Source organism: Eurytemora carolleeae, unplaced genomic scaffold, assembly GCF_000591075.1.
Source record: "Eurytemora carolleeae unplaced genomic scaffold, Eaff_2.0 scaffold312, whole genome shotgun sequence".
NCBI lineage: Eukaryota > Metazoa > Arthropoda > Copepoda > Calanoida > Temoridae > Eurytemora > Eurytemora carolleeae.
Genome location: NW_019396208.1, coordinates 157,294 through 177,763, shown reverse-complemented (window position 1 = coordinate 177,763; position 20,470 = coordinate 157,294). Strand labels below are relative to the sequence as shown.

General features: G+C 33.2%; 3 protein-coding genes across 3 annotated transcripts; all 3 read left to right on the top strand.

The window, feature by feature from the left end:
* Positions 1-1,076: 1,076 nt before the first annotated feature.
* On the top strand, positions 1,077-10,027 carry LOC111698203 (uncharacterized). The gene is made up of 5 exons (XM_023468473.1): positions 1,077-1,123; positions 5,749-6,279; positions 6,959-7,105; positions 7,962-8,076; positions 9,296-10,027. The coding sequence occupies exons 2-5, from the start codon at positions 5,788-5,790 to the stop codon at positions 9,787-9,789; spliced, it is 1,248 nt and encodes a 415-aa protein (XP_023324241.1). The 5' UTR covers positions 1,077-1,123; positions 5,749-5,787; the 3' UTR covers positions 9,790-10,027.
* Positions 10,028-10,139: 112 nt separating this feature from the next.
* On the top strand, positions 10,140-11,994 carry LOC111698204 (uncharacterized). Its single transcript, XM_023468475.1, has 2 exons — positions 10,140-10,815; positions 11,706-11,994. Exons 1-2 carry the CDS (start codon positions 10,345-10,347, stop codon positions 11,907-11,909), a joined length of 675 nt encoding a protein of 224 aa, XP_023324243.1. The 5' UTR covers positions 10,140-10,344; the 3' UTR covers positions 11,910-11,994.
* Positions 11,995-12,467: 473 nt separating this feature from the next.
* LOC111698205 (uncharacterized) lies at positions 12,468-13,546 on the top strand. Its single transcript, XM_023468476.1, has 2 exons — positions 12,468-12,802; positions 12,899-13,546. The coding sequence occupies exons 1-2, from the start codon at positions 12,739-12,741 to the stop codon at positions 13,372-13,374; spliced, it is 540 nt and encodes a 179-aa protein (XP_023324244.1). The 5' UTR covers positions 12,468-12,738; the 3' UTR covers positions 13,375-13,546.
* Positions 13,547-20,470: the final 6,924 nt, after the last annotated feature.

Below are 20,470 nucleotides of genomic sequence, written 5' to 3'. Positions count from 1 at the left end.
TCATTGTAAATACACCTCAGTTGGAAAATACTCTGCTTTGAATACAGTGAGAGAGTAATTCGTTCCTCGTCGAAACGAACAAGATACGAGATTGTGTCTATTAATTTTACATTGATAGTTTATGTGCTTATGTCTGGTTGACATTGAAGCCTATGAGATTGTGTCTATTCATTTTACATTGATAGTTTATGTGCTTATGTCTGGTTGACATTGAAGCCTATGAGATCGTGCCCATTGGTTTGGTATTGATAGTTTGTGAGTTGTACCTGGACATATACGAATTTGAGAGCAGTTTATGGAGTAGGGCATTTAGGACATGTAAGCATAATTTTAAGTGACCAGCACCTGCATAACCTTACTGGGATAAATAATGGTAAATCGTTTTTCTGACTCGAAAAGTGTTTAATTCATTAAGTTTCTCCTTTTCTGAAAGCAAAAATGCGCAAGTCAATTTCGCAGAGAAACCGCAACTAAAGGTAAACAATTTAGAGAAACAAAAACATTGATAATTCATACTTTATCAGACAAAGCTTTTACGGGTACCGTTGTAAATCGGACATTGCCATCTCTGCATGGACCGGGTCACTTAAAATAACGTTTACAGTCCAGACACGTTCCATATTTTCCATTTGTTACGTTCTTCAATATGTTTTCTGATCTATCTTTTCCTTGTTGTTTTTTCCATTCCTTTAAATATTAGGTTTCTTACATTTTTCTTTTTTATTTTTTCCCCTATATAGAACTATCCAACTTGAACTGTGAAACACAACACATTTAAACAACTTCCTTCTTAAATAATTATAGATGCTCTTCAAAATATGTTTTTTTTTCACAAATTCGTATTTTTATCACTTGTCCGTCCCTATTTTGAAAATACTGCTAAAACGAAATTAATCATTCACATATGTTTATAGTACATGGAAACTAGACATTATTGGAATTCTAGTCGTCTTTGGTAGTTTATTTTGTGAACATAATGTCGATAAGGATGATTTTAACATCTAATTATTCAATTCTGTCCGGCCCAGGATTCATTTAAAAATATATCATGTTATATTTTTTATATTTATTTTTTTTAAAGCGTTGATTCCTCTGTTTTCTTGATACTACTGTAAAGTGAGAGGTATGTTTTTTTTGTAATATTTATTTCATATCTATTTATCTATTGTACTTAGATCTGGCCATGGACTGCGTAGTTACAAAGTCGAAAATTCGTCCCGTAAATCCTTATTAAATGTAATTCTAGTTTCTACTTGATGTTGAGATTAAGTTGTTATTCCTATACCATGCTTCTAATCTGAAATGTTATGAATAATTGATTCTATTTAGATCAATTAACTTTAAACACGTACTATGCAAAAAAAACTCTTTTTCACCAAACGAGGGTAGGAGGACAAGGGATGGAGCCATATTTTTTTCAATCTCAAATTATTTATGAAAAAAGCTCTTTAAACCGAACGAGGGAAGAAGGGCCAGCTTCATGATTATCTTACTTCTTTTCCCGGTCTTGTTCTTGTTCTTGTTCTTTTTCTTGTTCTTGTTCTTGTTCTTATTCTTGTTCTTGTTCTTGTTCTTGTTCATGTTCTTGTTCTTAGTCTTGCTCTTGTTCTTGTTCTTGTCCTTGTTCTTATTGTCTGTAACTCAAAACTAAGAATAGATATCAATGTTATGGACGGTTCGCAATGATTAAGCTTAATTCCGAATTACTGATTCATCCTTCCAAGTTCTAATTCGATGAATATATTCACTTGATAATATTTACTAAAAGGGACTGTACGCGTAATTTCAAGTGACATTCCATGCTAAGATAGCCTGTTTACTAAGACACCCTGTAGATTATAACCCCTTAACCTAGGCCTTCGCGCCACCCCCTTAAACCCAAACATATTTCTCACCTTTAACCCTTAACCCCACCCCCCCCCCCCCACCACCATGCGATCTGTAATCTCCAGGTGCGAAAAATCTAATCAATAATCATGCAAGGATTGAACTGCATTAGTTTAAAGGTAGTGTACTAGTTTAACTAAAGCTCGGATGGGGGGAGGGGGGTTAAAATTGAATTTCTATTGTGAAGCTCGTCTTTTCTTACACTATGGAATCTGTTAAAGGGACCGTTCACTTATTTGGGTAATTTTAAGGTAAACTAATTAGCCTATTAGCTATTCATTGGTATTAGTTTTTCTTTTCATAGATATCTATGACCGGAGAAAAAGCCGATTAATCGTTTAGAATTTGTGTGAAAAGGTATGATACCTTTGCAAAGACACTATTTAAACATTTTCCCCAATAAAATCTAAAATTATCATATTTCAATGATATCTGCATGTGTCAGTCATCATTTGAAAAAATCTAAAAACTTTTGATTTTAGAATTAGCAAGAAATTAACGTTATTCATGTTTAAACATTATTTAACAAATTAACACATTCATACAAAGACGACTTTTTCTCTCAGACAACCCGGTTCCTAGATTCCAACTCTTCAATAAATCACGGGGATTCATGATTCTTCAACTGAACCAGATCCTCCAACCAATCCAAATCCTTCAACAAACAATCCAGATCCTTCAACCAAACCAAATCCTTCAACAAACAATCCAGATCCTCCAACCAAACCAAATCCTTCAACTGAACCAGATCATCCAACCAAACCAAATCCTTCAACAAACAATCCAGATCCTTCAACCAAACCAAATCCTTTAACCAATCCAGAACTTTCAACCAAACTGGATCCTTCTAAAACAAATCCGTCTACCGAACCTAAACCTGAACTGAACCAGACCCTTCAACCAAACATGATTCTGCAACCAAGCCAGGTCCGTCAACTGAACCAGATCCTCCAAACAATCCAGATTCTTCAACCAAACTAAATCATCCAACAAAACCAGCTCCTAAAATCAAACCAATCAAACCATTCGAATCAAATCATTTAATTCCAATCTAGACTCTTCAACCAAACCAGATCCTCCAGCAAATCCAGATCCTCCTATCAAGCCAGATCCTCCATTAAAACCTGATCCTCCAACTTCACCTGGCCCTACAACCCCACCTTACACCCCAATTGAGCCCAATCCTTCTCCCAAACCAAACCCTCCAAAAAAACCTGACTCCTCACCAAGCCAGATCCTTCAACCAAACCAGATCCTCTAACCGCACCTAATCCTCCAATCGAACCAGATCCTTCTATTGAACCAGATCCTCCAACCAATCTGGTCCTCCAACTGACCCAGATCCAGGCCATCCTCAAACCTCGAGAGGAAATATTTTCCTCTTAAAAATACCGACATGAAATCTCAGCTGCCAGGGTTCAAGACCTTCATCTTAGAAAGAACGGAGGGAGACATATTTGGGGCTACATTCAGCTTCCATCTGTACCCCTTCATTGGGAGCAAATTCGTGACATCAAAGAAGATATAGCAGTGGAGATCTTAGCCCTGGAAGCAGGAACTCAGTACGGAGCAGCTCAAAGACGAAATCTGCACTGCAGAATTCTCCGACAACGAGCAATACCTCACCTAAATTCAGGTTAACGGGTTTCCATTCATAAATATTTTCTAATTTTCTAATTTTCCAAGGAAAACAAAATTTTCCATATGAATTATCAAAATTAAAATTTATACATGAGATTTGAATTTAAAATACAATTTCAAGCATTTCATTCCTTAAAACTTATCTCAATTTTAAAAATTTTATCCTTCATTTAAATCAACAATTTATATTTATTTACTTAATTCTAAAATAAATAAAAGAGGGAGAGAAATTGTTAACCTCAGAGCCCACTGGAATTCATCCTTAAGACTACCCTCAGATTAATCAGAGATCACATTTAAACCATGAGTTCAAAAATATATGCACGGCAAATTTCATTCTTAATTACCAATGCCAAAATGAGCGTAATGTTGCCTAATATGTCAATTTCAATTTTATTTTATTCATTTTATTTTTTAATTGATTTTGTTTCTTTTCCAACAATACAACAAATTCAATTTATTCTTATTTATTTTAATCATTTATCCAGCCTCAAGCCTCAAATTACCAAGAATTCTATCATTATTAAATGACAACTTATGCCTGACAAATCAATGTGCTACAATTATTATATTTTAGTTTAAATAGTAATGTTAATTTATACATGTACGGTAACATATACTCCTATTCACTCATTTCCCATTCAATCAATCAATCCCATATTCCTCTTTACCCTCATATCGATTTTTCCCCTCAACTTCATGATTTATGTTTACCTTTATTCCCGTATTCAATCCTTTCATCCTCGAACCCCACCACCCCACACTGCAGACCATATATCTAATTTTTCATAGAAATGTTGTCTTTACCAGCCCAAGTCCAAACCAAACTCTTTTGCCGACTCTACCTCTTTACTATGTTATCGGAAAATCAAAACAGTGAAACGTTTTACCATGTGAAAAATCAAATCTACAAATAACTTTGCAATCCATAGTAAATTCCATGTAAGCAATCGGGTATATATTTTTAGAAGTATTACAAATGTTTTAAACTACACCACAAAACCTTTCACTCCGACACAAAATATTAGTAAGCTACTTTATCAAACATTTAACTACATTAAAATATTGTCATTCATGTTTAATATAATAACTAGTAAGCTATTTTATCTAATATTTTAACTACATTAAAATATTGTTATTCATGTTTAATGCCTGTAGTTTACTACAGGTTTGAAATAAATCTACTTAATGATTATTGGATACTACTGTGTCTGAGTTGAGGAGCCTAACAATTGAACCAACCTGACCAACGAACCAACCTAACCAATGAACCAGTTAACCAATGCTGTGTGCATGTATGTATACTAATTCACATGGCCTTAACCTCTAGCTGCCATTTAGTTAGACTGGTACTTCAAATGAACCAAAGTTTTAGTGTCAAATCATAAAATCTAACTAACTAAGATTTACTGAGCAAAATATGTCAAGATCTTTGAAATTATGACAAGTATATAGATAATGAAGAACTAAAAGAATATAATATAAATATTAAGCTTTTTTAAGAGAAAAGTATATATGAGTCCAAGCAAGATAGAGTAATTTTTCTCCCAAATCTAATATTCCATTAGTGAGAGCACTTAAATAAAAGACGTAAAAGAAATTGTACGAATGCATATTAAAAATACTTTTAATGTGAATCTGTAAGAGTTAAGAGTATAGAAATATATAGAGATATCTAAACAATGTTGGGTACTTTCCCTAACTAACCTTTGTGGAAATACCTAACACCATCTAAACCATGGTTTAAGCAAAGATACAATAAAAAAGGCGTGAAGTGTCATTTGGATGAGATAAAGCTCCAATGAAATATATTTGCTATTAATAGTGTTTCTTACAAAGTAAAATTTAAATCATTCAGAAATGAAATCCTTAAATAAAATGTTTCAACTTTTAAACCTGATATAAATGACTAGTTTATAGTTACTCCCGCTATTTACCCACATTTTGTTGTAAATTTCGATTTTATCTATTTTCCCGTTAAAAGTGGACCCACTCAACTTAGAATCTTAAAAATAAGGTAAGACCATTTCCTTTGGTCTCCCGAGTTCCCCAATTTTAAACAAATTAGTCAAGGGGTTCCTGAGTTATGATCAGACAAACAAACAGACAGATAAACAGAGATTACAACTTTATTTTTATAGAAACCCTAGCATTCTGGTAAAAAAGGTTGGCTTGACTGAATTTAAGATTCACTATTTTTTTTTGTTTCAATACTCCTAGATTATTTGAAGAAGATGGAAAAAACCTACCTGGAACCAAATGAGGAGCAGTGTATCTCTAACCCTTTGCTTGGGAGTAGCAATGATTCTTCTGTGTCTTCTTAAACCTAAACTTCAGATACTAATGTTAGTGATGTTCTTCTGGGGAGAAATCATGTCTAGTGATCAGAAACAGGTCTTCAGGGTGGCAGAACAAACTGAAGAATCAAAAGATACTCTTAAAGAACTTGCAGAAAATGTTAGAAATGTCACAGCTTTAGTTGACATAATCACAGAAGGACTAGACGTTAAAACTGCAGATTTGGATTATATTAAAATGAAAAATAGCACATCTGGTTCTGGGGAGAAGAAAACTAAATTTCAGCCAATGTTCTCAGTGTTTCTGATAGAATTGATCTTGGTCCTGTTTAGCAACCTCTCCACACTCATGATTAGAAGCTACAAGAACTCCATCCCTCTCGTTAAACTCAATATGATCATTCTTATTAGTTATTACGTGGTGGAGCTGGGTAACTTTGTTCTGATTTGCCAGGTATGGCGTTCAAAACTTTCAAATCCCAAATTTTAAGCTTTAGTGCTCAAATTGTTTCTTTTCCTTCCAACAACTTAAACCAAAACACCAATTTTTATTTATTTCTTGGTGGATTTATAATACATATTTCACAGAATTTAACTACATCCAGATGCTTTTGTCCTTTGATTGATAATTTGGTCCTTATTTATTCTTAATAAGGAATTTGATGACTCTTAAATTTACGACTGAAAGTAACTTGGAATTGGTGGTGCTTTATTAGTAACCTTAAATCTGGATGCACATCTGAACATCTAAACTGTAGAAAATTTGATCTGATCTATCTTTAGATTCCCAGATTTAAGACTTTAAGGCTCTAGATATCATTAGAGATATCATTTAAATCTTAAGTTTCAAATTTGTCCTCTGGAAATCAAGTTCAACTGCTGAATTCCAAGGCGCAGCCAGATATTTTACACTAAAGGAGTTTTTTGCCAGAAACTCAAACTAATCCCATTATCTTTAAAACCTTTAATATTTTAAACTAAGATTATTTGATGCAACATAATTCAAAGTTTTTAACATCTAAGGCCTACAACATTGGGTTACAAAGATACAGGAACTAGAAAATCAGAGTTTGTGGCAAAAACTCAAGTTATTTTCAGCTCAAGTTTACAAAGTATCAAAATTTTTACTTTAGGGATGTTGTATGATGTATTGTTCTCTTGTTTCCCATCTCCCAATGTTCATGGCATATTCAGTTAGCTTTCTCCTTGACAACGCAGGACTCATTGGAACCGGACTCTACATTCAGATTGCTGCCTTTAGGGTTTATGCAGTAGTTAGTGTAAGTAAATTTAATAAAGGATAAAAAGATTAGGCCATTTAAAAATATATTTAAAAATTAAAGAACAAAAAATTGGCCTTTGGGTACAAGTGGTAGCCAAAAGGGTGTTGAGTGGAAACAGAAAAAATGAGTATGTGTTTTACATTTTCATTTTTCAGCTAGAAATCATTTTTCTTTTTCCCATTCTTTCTGATTCTCTATAAAAACTATCACTGTTCTTTCAATAGGTTTTTTTTTTCACTGGTGCCATGAAACCCAGTTCATTTAGATTAATGCCAGTAGGCTCTCAATGCTATCACTTCTGCTTTAATAAGTAGTATTATTGTTATGTGGAGACTGTTCTTCATCTAAAATTGCTTAAGATAGGACGAGACTGCATGCATAAGGATCGCGACCAAATTTAATGAATTTGAACTGCCTACCCCCGCGCCAGTTCAAATTTTAATCACCAATTTAAATCCTGCCCTCATCTGACCTTGAATCGGTGATTTAAATTTGAACCAGCAGAAGGTTCAGTCACATAATTCTGCCATGCTGCAGAATATCTTCTATATACTAAAGCTCTTCGTTCATATATATGTTAGCTATAGCTGGCCAAAATGCTGAAACAAATTGAATGATATTTTTTGAGGAACCCCATGGGTACCTTGGGGGTTACATAAAATTTGGAAAAAGTGTTCTTAAAATTATATGAGCAATTCCAGACATTTATCTAGTTATTATTATAGACTTAGAAGTAATTTTGTATACAACACATGATGTGGATCTATGGGTCCAAAAACATTGCTCACATCTCACATGTGGTTAGATAAATAGTTTTGAACTCATGTCATTCTTAATCATATTATGTTTTTAGTTTGGGCGGTTCTTTGGATTTGACCCAAGTTCAAGTTCCAAACTTATTGTTGTCCTGACATCAATACTCTACCTTCCTGTTATACTATGGTTTCTATCTCAGCAGATCAGCTCAGGTTAATGATTCAGTTGTACTATGGTTTCTATCTGAGAAGATCAGTTCAGGTTAATTCAGTTGTACTACGGTTTTTATCTCAAGTCACCAACTGGTTGAAATCTGGGTGCATAAACTCGACTTAAACTCGACTTTTTGAGTCCCAGTTTTTACCAAGTCAGAGTGAAAACTATCCACTTCAGAACTCCACTTTAACTCAACTTAAACTCCACTGTTAAACTCCAGTCATTAACTGTATGAAATCTGGATGCATAAACTTGACTTAAACTCAACTTTTTAAAACCCAGTTATTACTAAGTCACCAACTGGTTGAAATCTGGGTGCATAAACTCGACTTAAACTCAACTTTTAAATCCCAGTTTCTGTGTCCATATATTCACAAAACCTCAATTGCACAAAAATACATTTTTCAGTGAGAATTTAATAATTTTGATGATTTTTCAAAAGAATCAATATCTAAGAAATTTTTAATCTATTTTCAAAATCTGAATTTAATGGCTTTAATTTGCCTGCTCTCTCTTCTTAGGCTACTCATTTTATAATGACAGGACTCCCCTCAGTTTTCCAGTGAAGTGGACGTCCCCTTATTTTCTAGGGGATGGGCGCCCCCCCCCCCCTTAAGCTGACTCATGCAATACCTAACTGTTCATTAAAGGTTCTAAGAAAACTATGTAAACTTTATGATACAAAACCTCCATAAACTTGTATTATATTCGGAAAGCATACCACATATTTTATGTTTGTACTGTATGTATATTGTATAGGCCATAATCTCTTAATATCCTATATCAGTAAGCTGTCTTAATCGTACACTCAGGCTAATACACACAGCCAGGTAGCTAAGTTCCAGTGCAGTTCATTAAATATAAAGTATATATTTGCACAGGACTCAAGACTCGAGAGCTCATTTTCATTTTTTTGTAAAAATATTGTTTCAGAGTTTGTTATACTCCATATATTATTATTATATAATATTATTCCACTAATCCACACCACACAATTTTGCTGAAAATTTTGATATGCAAGGAATCACAGAAAAGGTGCAAATTAGCTCTCTCAAAAATTCAGAATTCTGATGTAAACCAACCTCACTTATATTTCCCCTTCCTGAATTAAGATAGCCGTCTTTTAGCTAAGATAAAAATACAATTCTACACATTGAAATTTTATCTTAAGAAAAAAATACCATTTTACTTATTAATATTTTATTTTATGTTTAGGTTATGTGTCACCAATGAACTCATTTCTAACTGGTAAACCAGCTTCTCTTACAATCAACCCTACAGCTATATTTCATGCTGCACACATGTTCATTTGTGTGGTGTTCATGATCGTCTCCTATGTGTTCATCAACTTCTTCCTCAGCAGAAAACACAGTATTGAGGTCTCCATGGCAGAAAAGAACAACCCTTCGAAAAACATGTTCTCTCTGAAAACATTAATGACAGGGGGCTCCATGGGCTTCGCGATACTAATGGTTATAATCTACTTCCAGCAAAAGCAGCAATCATTTCCAATTGGTGCTGTGTTTACAAGCCTGTTCATATGTTTAGCCAATTCTTATTATGCTAGTAAAGCTCACATCTCGGAATACTTCCTGGCCAAAATCAAGAGACAAGAGAGCAGTTTGTCATATCTTGTACCGATTGTCCAAATTCCAGCTCAATTCAGTAATTTTTTTCAAAAATCTAATCAAATCAATGTTATTGGTTAGGTCAATGAAAACATTGTTTCCACTAATAGAAAAGGACACATGTTTTCCAACAGAAACTAAAAGATCACAATACCCAATAGTTGCACAAATATTGAATTCTATATCTTGTTGTGAAGTGCACAGCAAAATGTGATTCCTGTCATCAGTGGGATTTTGGAATCAACAATGTTCTATTGATGAATTTGAACAGTAAACCTTGTTCATATTACTTTAAAAATTAAATTTCCCTTGTAAGGTTTAGGATTACTTATTTTTTAATCATTTTTAGAATCTGCATTTATCTTATTCCTGGAAAAAAATCTGGCCTCCGGTTTATACAGAGAGCCTTGTTTAATCCAATCAATAATAATAACAAGTATAATGATCTGCCAGTAGATATTACACATCACTAATTCTAAAACTTTCAAAGGTTGAGGATCAAACAAAAGCAAAATTTGTAAAACGGGATATTTTGACCAGCTGTTTGATCATTAACTATAATTAAAAAAAGATTTCATAATTATATTCTCTCCAACCCAACTATAACTCTTTAAAGAAAAATTCTTCAGCAACGTAATGTTTTCTTTGATATCTCCTAAGCTGCAAGTTCTACAAATTGTGATCCTCATGGGTTTAATAATAAGTGGTGGTGATTCAAAGCCTCTTCTCAAAAGCTCCGCCATGTCATCAAATAAGAATATGATAACCCCAAATTTAGCTCTAGACCTTTGGAAAAACTATGTGGATCTTGATTTTAATTTAATTTATAATGATACTAAATGGTCTTCTCAAGATGGTGAAGAATGGGGTGGGTTTAACTCAAGTATAAGAGGAAGTAGATCCAACAGCACATCCAGTTCTGAAAAGGAGAAATTTCAGCCTATTTTCTTAGTGTTCCTGATAGAATTGATCTTGGTCCTGCTGAGCAACCTGTTCACTTTCATGATTAGAAGCTACAAGAACTCCATCCCTCTCGTTAAACTCAATATGATCATTTTCATCAGCTACTACATAGTGGAGTGGGGTAATTTAGTCTTATTTTATCAGGTGGGTTAATATTAATTCAGTAAAGCCATTAAAATTAGTAAACACAAAATAGTTTTTGTTTTTATTATTTTTATTATTATTGTATATACCCATTGACTACATTCCTGATTCTTTCTCCTTTATCATGTAGCATACTCGTAGTATTGTACAAATTAGCCAAACTTGAGTACCTCCTGGCAGCTTTCTTACAGCTTGTCCACTTTATGGTACTTTTTTACAACAATATGTACCGCTTATTAATTCTTTTTGACTGAATTAGATATTGCTTAGATATGAATTCCTACAAAAACCAGGGCATATACAAAAATAATTCCAGGGTGGCCAAATATGAGAGAAGTGCAACATTTTTTTTGCTTCCAAAATTCGATCTATAAATTCAAAACATTTGGCATATCAGATATCAGGCCAATTACCTTGCAAGTACTGCTTTATTCCTCCTTCCAACGAAACAATCTTTTTATGTTTTTCACTCTTCAGTCTAAGATTTAAAAGTCTGATAGCTCTGACTCCCCCTTGACAGGTTCAAGGGGAGGCACTGTCCCCATTCCCCCGCCCCCTGTATGCGCCCTGGTACAAAAAGTTTTCTTTTTCACTCAGTAAGGAAAAACTTATCATATTGTTGTTTTTAAGTAGAGCAATGGGTAATTATTTATCATCAGAGTGGCAATTATTGTTATTATCTGGTTAAAGAGCCTCCGCTCTTTATTTATGAGCAGTAATTCATCTTACCTTTTATCTTACAAATATATTACTTTTGGATCCTATGAGGATTAAATAATTGAATATTTTGTCTGCTGGAAACTAATCAGATGCCACAATAATTTTGGCCAATGAAAAATTGCGAACACCTTTTTCTTTTTTATGTACATATACATCTTGTACTTGAGTAGGGATGTTTCATGATGTACTGTTCCCTCATTTCTCATATACCTCTGGTCCTTGCTTACTCTATCAGTTTCATTTTAAACTACAGTAACCTTGTAGCAGTTGGACTCTTCATAGAGATGGCTCTTCTTAGAGTGTACGCTGTTGTCCATCTAAGTATTTCTATATCTCCAGCAAGAACATTGTTTTCCTTCCTCATCCCAACATAATTTTTTTTTTTTTTTTGGGGGGGGGGGTCATGCTTAATGGACCTGGCTGACAGTTGAACTGTCCCAGTTGGATAATTTTGGATAATCGGTTAATTAATCAAAAACATAAAATCACTGAGTTTGGTTTCTGTTAATGTATAAGCCAAATGGGATAAAAGTGGGTTTATAAAATGATTTGGTGCACATTTTTTTCTGTACTTGGAACATAATTATTCTATCACTTGATAAGTAAGGTCCCCCCCCCCCCATCTTAAAACAATAATTTCAACCTTAAACCAGAGCTGAGATTTTAAAAGTTCAGTGTTTTGGGCTGGATTCGGATTGGCATAGATTTAACCACTGCGAAGTGAGAGAAGCTTTCAAAGCTGTGTCTGCATATGGTCAGGGTCTGCATGATCAGCTGATGGAATCTCAGTTTTCCTTTGTGTAAATTTTAAAAACTCAAACCTTAAGTATTATTTCCATTTATTTTATAAATGTAGCCGATTTTGACACTGCAGATTTTGAATGTAAAAAAGTATAATAGATTTTACGTAATTTCCAGCTTTAATTTGACCAAGTCTAAGAAGGGATAAACCCAACTAAGCCGGTTTTACTTTAAACCAAGACTAGAATAACCTTTAGTCTTCACTTTGTCTTACTTGGACGTAAATAAACGCAAAACCTGGGTTTTACTTAGGTTTAAACTTTTAAAATCTCAGCTCATGATAAATCTAAAATGGTTTTTATTAACCCACAGTAATTGAAGTTAAAAACAATATTGACCTAACTGCTTTAGTTTGGAAGATTCTTTGGGTATGATCCAGATAAAAGCTCTAAACTGGTTCTAATGTTCACCGCACTCCTTTACCTGCCCCAGATAGTCCTTCTTCAATACCATCAGCTCCAATCAGGTAAGTCAATTTCAAACCCCCAAAAACCTCTTTAGTCATCAATTATGTTAAAGGAATTCAATGGAAAAGTAATATTTTTTATGCCTGTTTCTTTAGGTTACATATCTCCAATGGAGTCATTCCTAACAGGAAACCAAGCCTCTTACACAGTCAACAAGATCTTCATCATTCATGTTATGCACATGATCCTAGGTATTATCATCCTATTCGTCTCTTACGCCTTCATCAACCTCTACTTAAACAGAAAACACAGCGTTCAGGTCACTACAGCGGAGAAAAACAACCCTTCAAAGAACATGTTCTCTCTGAAGACCCTAATGGTGGTTGGTGTAATCACCCTGACTTTAACCCTTATCATTATCTATTTCCAGATCAAGGCCCAACCCTTCCCCATTGGTTCTGTAATCACAAGTTTTCTGTTGACACTGATCAACCTGTATTTTGCCAGCAAACCTTACATTGTTGATTACTTTCTCCTTTTGCTTAGACAAAAACAAACCAGTTATGAGATGTTTTTCCCAGTAGTAAGGCTTCCTATCAAAATAAACAACCAAGTTAATGTTATTGGTTGAAGTATTTTAGATAAATATTGATTGTGTTACATCTTACATCATCATGCTGTAAGATGTAGCACAAAGGTCAAGACTGCTGTAAAAAGTTGAATAAATTTTTCAAGACAGTATCAACTTTAAAGTGTCGAAATGCTTTAGCATTTGATTTTGCGTAGAACTTTTAGCACTTGTTTTTTTTTTGTACGAGATAAATATGATGGTACAGATCAAGTGCTGCAATTTTTCAAATTGAATTTTTTCATTTAAGACTGCAGTTGTACCATTAGTTATATTCACTGTTGTTTAAATTAGTTTTTCTTTTAGAATACTTACAGAGAAAGAAAAATTACCATTGACAGTCTTGAATTTAAAGAAGAAAATTTAAAGGGAGAATTCGCGAATTTTAGGGGGTTTAGTTAGAATCAGAATCAAATAATGAGTTTACTGGCCCGTTGCACCATTCACAGTGCATATTGAAACTGTTTAAAATCTGCTGCTGATGTTTTCATTTTAAAAACAATAAACTAACAGCCAATGTAGACTTTTACAATGTTTGCCGTAGTCACCCTGTAAAGAAGTTCATGTGTATATAATATTATTGGAATAAAGGTTGTCTGAATTAAAACGGATGAAATCTATTCTTGATTCTAGGATACAAATACAAAGTACGTAAAATTTTATATAAATATTTTTTTGTTCAAAATGTAAAGATGTAATATTGTGAAGTAAATATTTATCCTAATATGATATGTAGAAAATCGATTAAGATTAAGATTATTTTATGTAAGATTAAAATGTTGAAATATAAAATTAATTGTTGTACCTGCAGAGTTCAATTACTGTATCTAGTATACGATATAGCCAGAAGACAAAGGAAAATAATTCTTGCATCAAATCTAATTTTGTCATCCTTATTTGGGACGAAGTTGGAGAGGTCGCTGAACTAGCTACCTACCTCCGGTTCAAATCTTCAATAACCGATCCAAAATTAAAGATTAATGAGGATTTAAATCAGTGAATCAGGGTTTGAACCGGTGGTTGGGCGACCTCTCCATGTAATTAAATTCGGTTGCGGACCTTTGATATTTAAGACATTTAAATTCTGCTATATCTAACAGACAACTTTTGAAATATCAAAGGATTAAACCGCATCAGGTTGAAATTGAAAAGAAATAAATAAAAGTGCAAATTACTGCGTTTTTTTTTACTTTTCATCTTGCAGAAATATATATTACAGATCATCAAACAACGTTTTTCAGAATAAGAAAACAGTCACTGTAAACATTACAATTTATGTGACATTGGTGGTAGGGCTTTGTAACCTCGTAGTTCCTTTAAATTTGATTTACTCACAAGTATGATAAAAGCAAATTTATACGGTTACATATTAAAAATTAAAAACTAATTTTTTTCTTTCCAATAGCTCATCAAGGAGAAACGTTATGGTTGGAAACATAAAAGATTTCAAATTTGAGTCAAATTCACTTTAGTTTGACGTGCAGTACCTGATACCGTTTACCTACAGGGTTAACCACAAGAAAAAGACTGTAAAGACGACTTGGAACTCGTCAAAACTGGTAATTAGTCTTCAAATTGGTTAATTAATAATTTGGTAAAGAAAGAAAGAAACAAGTTTGCAAGTGGCAGGGAATCCCGAATATAAGGAAAAACTCAATATTAATTTTGTTGTTTCTGAAGTCTCATCCTTTGTGGGCAACCCTGTACTTTAGCAGACGTAGCTTTATTTTGACCATTGGATTTATGTAATGCTTAGCAAAGACGAACTTAATTCTTATATGTTTATGATTTAAAGGTTGCAAGCTCTCACACAAACATCAATGAGAATTTTGCCAATAACCTCTTAAAAACTAAAGCTGAAAACATGTACTTTTATGGTATAACATGTAAATGTTTAGGGCTACAAAAAAGTATAAGTGAGTTAGAGCGGTAAAATCAAAGCCCAAGGCGTTCCGACACTTCAAAGTCGACACTGTCTTAAAAATTGATGAAACTTTTCAGAGCAGACTGAATCTATGTTTATTAGGACACCCTGTACATAAGCTAATGTGCGATACCATGGTAAACAGGAACCCTGTACATAAGCTAATGTGATACCATGGTAAACAGGAACCCTGTACATAAGCTAATGTGATACCATGGTAAACAGGAACCCTGTACATAAGCTAATGTGATACCATGGTAAACAGGACACCCTGTACATAAGCTAATGTGCGACCATGGTAAACAGGAACCCTGTACATAAGCTAATGTGATACCATGGTAAACAGGAACCCTGTACATAAGCTAATGTGATACCATGGTAAACAGGACACCCTGTACATAAGCTAATGTGCGATACCATGGTAAACAGGAACCTCGTACATAAGCTAATGTGATACCATGGTAAACAGGAAAGCAAAAGAGAGAAAATCTCGAGAGAGAGAAAGTATCTAAAACTTCATAAAAATTTCAGAATAAAAAAGACGACTTTCATGAAAATAAAAATATCAAAAAAATTTCTTTTAACAATACAGAATAAACAATGAAATTTGTAATATATTAAAATATTTAGAACTTACTTAATTACAGAATGTTCCGCTGAAATAGTTGGAAATATTTCTTATTTTATTGTGAAAAGATTAATTCCAAATAAAATAACTGATACCAATATGTTATTTTTTACCATGGTTCCTACCCTTGACTTATTTTTAATCATCTAAAAATAAATAATAAAATAGAATAAAAGAAATAGAATAATAGAAATAGAATAATAGAAATAGAATGATAGAAAAGTCATACCAAACCCAAATAAAAAAATGTTTGTATATGGGAGGTGCCCTTTTACACTGACAGTTTTAATTTACTTTATTAATTTTAGTGTTATAAGACAAATCTGATTAAATCATTTTTTCAAAAACTGTAATTATGTAAACTATTGCATAATGAGATCGATGAATAAAAGGTATCATATTCTTCTAAAAGATTAAAGGAATTGAGTCTTTTCCACAAACTCAAGTTTTCTAATCCCTATATCTACGGAAACTAATGTTGTTGACTTTTGATATTTCAAACTAACATAATTTGATGCAACAAAGTTCATAGTTTGAAATATCTAAGGTCAATTCCTTTCCGCTGATGATGAGTCTCCGATAGAATACATCATTGATGATGATATCTTCCCTAAAAAATCCCTGAAATCTAACTAAATCTACCCTCTGCCCTAAACGCACGTGATGTTTTGACAATAAACATTTATCTTACTTGACTTATACTGTCAAATTTATAGCATTCCATAGAACTCTAAACATTCTACAACTACTTGAACTCCTTAGTCAAAAATACGTTCATTGGTTTCAAATCCAAGAGAAATTAACCAGGACCAGGATAAATTGCTGGCCGGTCAGAACTAAATGTTCAAATTAACCAGGACCAGGATAAATTGTTGGCCGGTCAGAACTAAATGTTCAAATTAACCGGGAACAGGATAAATTGCTGGCCAGTCAGAACTAAATGTTCAAATTAACCAGGACCAGGATAAATTGTTTGCTGGTCAGAACTAAATGTTCAAATTTACCAGGAACAGGATAAATTGTTGGGTGTTCAGAACTAAATGTTCAAATTAACCAGGACCAGGATAAAGTGTTGCCCGGTCAGAACTAAATGTTTGTAGCGACGCAAAATAACAAAGATATAAACGGACTGATATATATTTTGTCTCTAACTTACAACATCTATTTTACGAACTGAATAAATATGTTTGGTTTGGTCTTCAGAGCTTCCGGGAATCAGCTGGTAATCCAGGGTCTCCACATGTTCAAATTAACCAGGACCAGGATAAAGTGTTGGCCGGTCAGAACTAAATGTTCAAATTAACCAGGTCGTAATTTAAAAAATTCTTAAATAATTATCTTTTGAAAATCTATAAAAAAAATTTTAATTATTAAAAATAAATCGAAACTTCTAAAAAGTTAGGATTGTTATTTTAATTTTGAGAGATAGAGGTGCAAAGTGTTTAGATGTGTTAATAGAACAATATAAAAACACCATCAATACAAATTTAAGCGACAGAAAATTTGAATAAAATTCTGTCCATGGTTGTTTTTGTGCCTCCTGTATAAGTTTATCTGTCTGTCATGACACATGATGGACCGACATTCCGACATTTTTTACATTTTTCACGGTAACTCAACCCCCCTGGACTTGAACTAGATTAAAAACTAATCTATTTAACACTTTTTGCTCTTACATTGAATCAACCAAGGATTAAATATTTAATGTAACCAAAAAAAAGTCTAAAATTGAATCTATGCCAATTTTTAAATGTGAAAATCTTCTTTTTTTCTGACTTTGGACTCGTGAACTGAATGTTAAAAATTTGTTTTTTTTTCCAATAAAAAATTTCACTGGGAAATCTATTAATTTCTTTTCTCTGAAAAAAACTTTTATTAACAAACCATTCAATCCATTTTTTTACTTCTTAAAAAACAATGTGCCTTTTTGGAAAACATACTTGACATCTCCCCCTACTTTCACCCCCACACCCTACCCTCTCCCCTCATTTCCAACGTTAATGAAACATGGGTAAGAAGATGTATAAGAACTAAAGACTAAATTAAAACTCAATAAATCTGAGTCTAGAGAACACTATTATTATTATATTACAAGGTAGATCTACACCTAACCATTATACATAGAGATAGATAGATAGATAGATAGATAGATACATAGATAGATAGATAGATAGATAGATAGATAGATAGATAGATAGATAGATAGATAGATAGATAGATAGATAGATACATAGATAGATAGATAGATACATAGATAGATAGATAGATAGATAGATAGATAGATAGATAGATAGATAGATAGATAGATAGATGGATAGATGGCTGGATAGATATTTAGACAGCTAAGAAATATGATATTTTAAATATGATTTTTTAATGTACAACAAAAAATCCTTTTAAACCATGAATTCTGAAAACCTTTCTTGAATTTTAGAATTTAAATCTAATATCATTTTCGTAGAAAAAGGTTTCATATATTCTTTTGCATTAACACCCCCCCCCCCCCTTCCCCTTCAAATATTGCAAGAAAGGAGCTTTTCTGAAGAAAATTTCTTTGCAAGTTTAATGACTAAAGACGACTTCATCCCGTCTCTAATGAATAGAAGCGAAATTTCATTCAGAAATAAATTTACTTTGTTCTTACACCTAAAAAGTGCTTGTTAAAAAGATACGAACATTCGATAGAAAAAACATTGAATATTTTTGAGTGCGAACACCCCCCCCCCCCTAAAAAAAGAAATCATAAAACTTTCTATGTTTTATAATATTTATAATTTTTAGGTATCTATCTATATATAGACTTTTAAGTTCAAAATTTTCCCGCTTTTTCATAACGCCAAGAAAAATATAAATATTTAGATATTTATAAAATATATATATATATATATGGAAGCTTGGCAAATATTGGTGTTCAATATTGGTCTTAATATTGATCATTTATTTAAAATTTTCAATACAATTGTAAACTATATTTAGAAGTATATAGATATCCAAAATTATACATTTTCCCAATTAATGATAAAAATATCATGCTAAAAGTGTCTCGTTTATAATAAAACTAATAAAATTAACAATAATTAATCAGCAAATTAGCAAAAAAAACTTTATCTCAATTCTCAATAAACCCCTAGCTGTATCTCTTAGCCAGTAAATCAATTTATAAGCCTCTGTGAATCTAAACCCTGAATCTCAAAACCCCTGTATATCTTAACCCTGTATCTCTAAACCCCTGTATCTCTAAACCCCTGTATCTCTAAACCCCTGTATATCTAAACCCTGTATCTTTAAACAATGTTTCTCTAAACCCCTGTATATCTAATTCCTGTATCTCTAAACCCCTGTATATTTAAACCCTGTATCTCTAAACCCCTGTATATCTAACCCCTGTATATCTAAACCCCTGTATCTCTAAACCTCTGTATATCTAAACCCTGTATCTCTAAACCCCTGTATATCTAAACCTTTGTATATCTAAACCCCTGTATCTCTAAACCCCTGTATATCTAAACCCTGTATCTCTAAACCCCTGTATATCTAAACCTCTGTATATCTAAACCCTTGTATCTTTAACCCCCTGTATCTCTAAACCCACTGTATATCTAAACCTCTGAATATCTAAACCCCTGTATCTTTAAACTCCTGTGTCTTTAACCCCTACATCTCTAAGTCACTATATCTAAATACCCCTACATCTCTTAACCTCTGTATCCCTATTCCCTGTATCATTAATTGCCTGTATCCCTAAACCCCTGTATCTCTAACCGCCTGGACCTCTAACTCATGTATATTTTACCCCTTGTAGCTTAACCCCTTTATGTATAACCTTTGTATTTTTAAACACCCGTTTCTTGAACCCCTGTTTTTCTATCCCCTGCATCTCTAACCCCTATATCTCTAACCCCTGTATATTTAAAACGCATTTGTGTGTAAACCCCATCAATTTGTCTAAACCCTCTGTATCTCTAAACTCCTGTACCTCTAAACCCTTGTATCTCTAAACACTCCTATATCTCTAAACCTCTGTATCTTTAAACCTCTGTATCTCTAAACCCCTAGCTGTAGCCTGTATGTCTAAACTATGTGTTTTTAAACCCTGTATCTCTAAGCCCCTGCATCTCTAAGCTCATTTACAAGTCTAAACTCCTGTATCTATAAACCCTGTATCTCTAAAACCTTGTATCTCTAAACCCCAGTATCTCTAAACCCCTGTATCTCTAAACCCCTGTGTCTCTAAACCCCTGTTACAAGTCTAATCTCCTGTATCTCTAAACCCCTGTATCTCTAAACCCCTGTATCTCTAAACCCCTGTATCTCTAAACCCCAGTATCTCTAAACCCCTGTATCTTTAAACCCTTGTATCTGTAAGATCTTGTACAAGTCTAAACTCCTGTGTCTATAAACCCTGCATCTCTAAAACCTTGTATCTCTAAACCCCAGTATCTCTAAACCCCTGTATCTCTAAACCCCTGTATCTCTAAACCCCAGTATCTCTAAACCCCTGTATCTCTAAACCCCTGTATCTCTAAACCCCTGTATCTCTAAACCCC

What these genes read in the sequence shown, in the direction of transcription:
- LOC111698204 (XM_023468475.1), top strand. Translation starts at nt 10,345, where the DNA reads ATGTTTTCTTTGATATCTCCTAAGCTGCAAGTTCTACAAATTGTGATC. An exon ending in ATTTAGTCTTATTTTATCAG is followed by an intron (nt 10,816 to 11,705) that starts GTGGGTTAATAT and finishes GTACTTGAGTAG; the next exon opens with GGATGTTTCATGATGTACTG.
- LOC111698205 (XM_023468476.1), top strand. Translation starts at nt 12,739, where the DNA reads ATGTTCACCGCACTCCTTTACCTGCCCCAGATAGTCCTTCTTCAATAC. An exon ending in ATACCATCAGCTCCAATCAG is followed by an intron (nt 12,803 to 12,898) that starts GTAAGTCAATTT and finishes CTGTTTCTTTAG; the next exon opens with GTTACATATCTCCAATGGAG.
- LOC111698203 (XM_023468473.1), top strand. Translation starts at nt 5,788, where the DNA reads ATGAGGAGCAGTGTATCTCTAACCCTTTGCTTGGGAGTAGCAATGATT. An exon ending in ACTTTGTTCTGATTTGCCAG is followed by an intron (nt 6,280 to 6,958) that starts GTATGGCGTTCA and finishes TTTTTACTTTAG; the next exon opens with GGATGTTGTATGATGTATTG. An exon ending in ATCTCAGCAGATCAGCTCAG is followed by an intron (nt 8,077 to 9,295) that starts GTTAATGATTCA and finishes TTTTATGTTTAG; the next exon opens with GTTATGTGTCACCAATGAAC.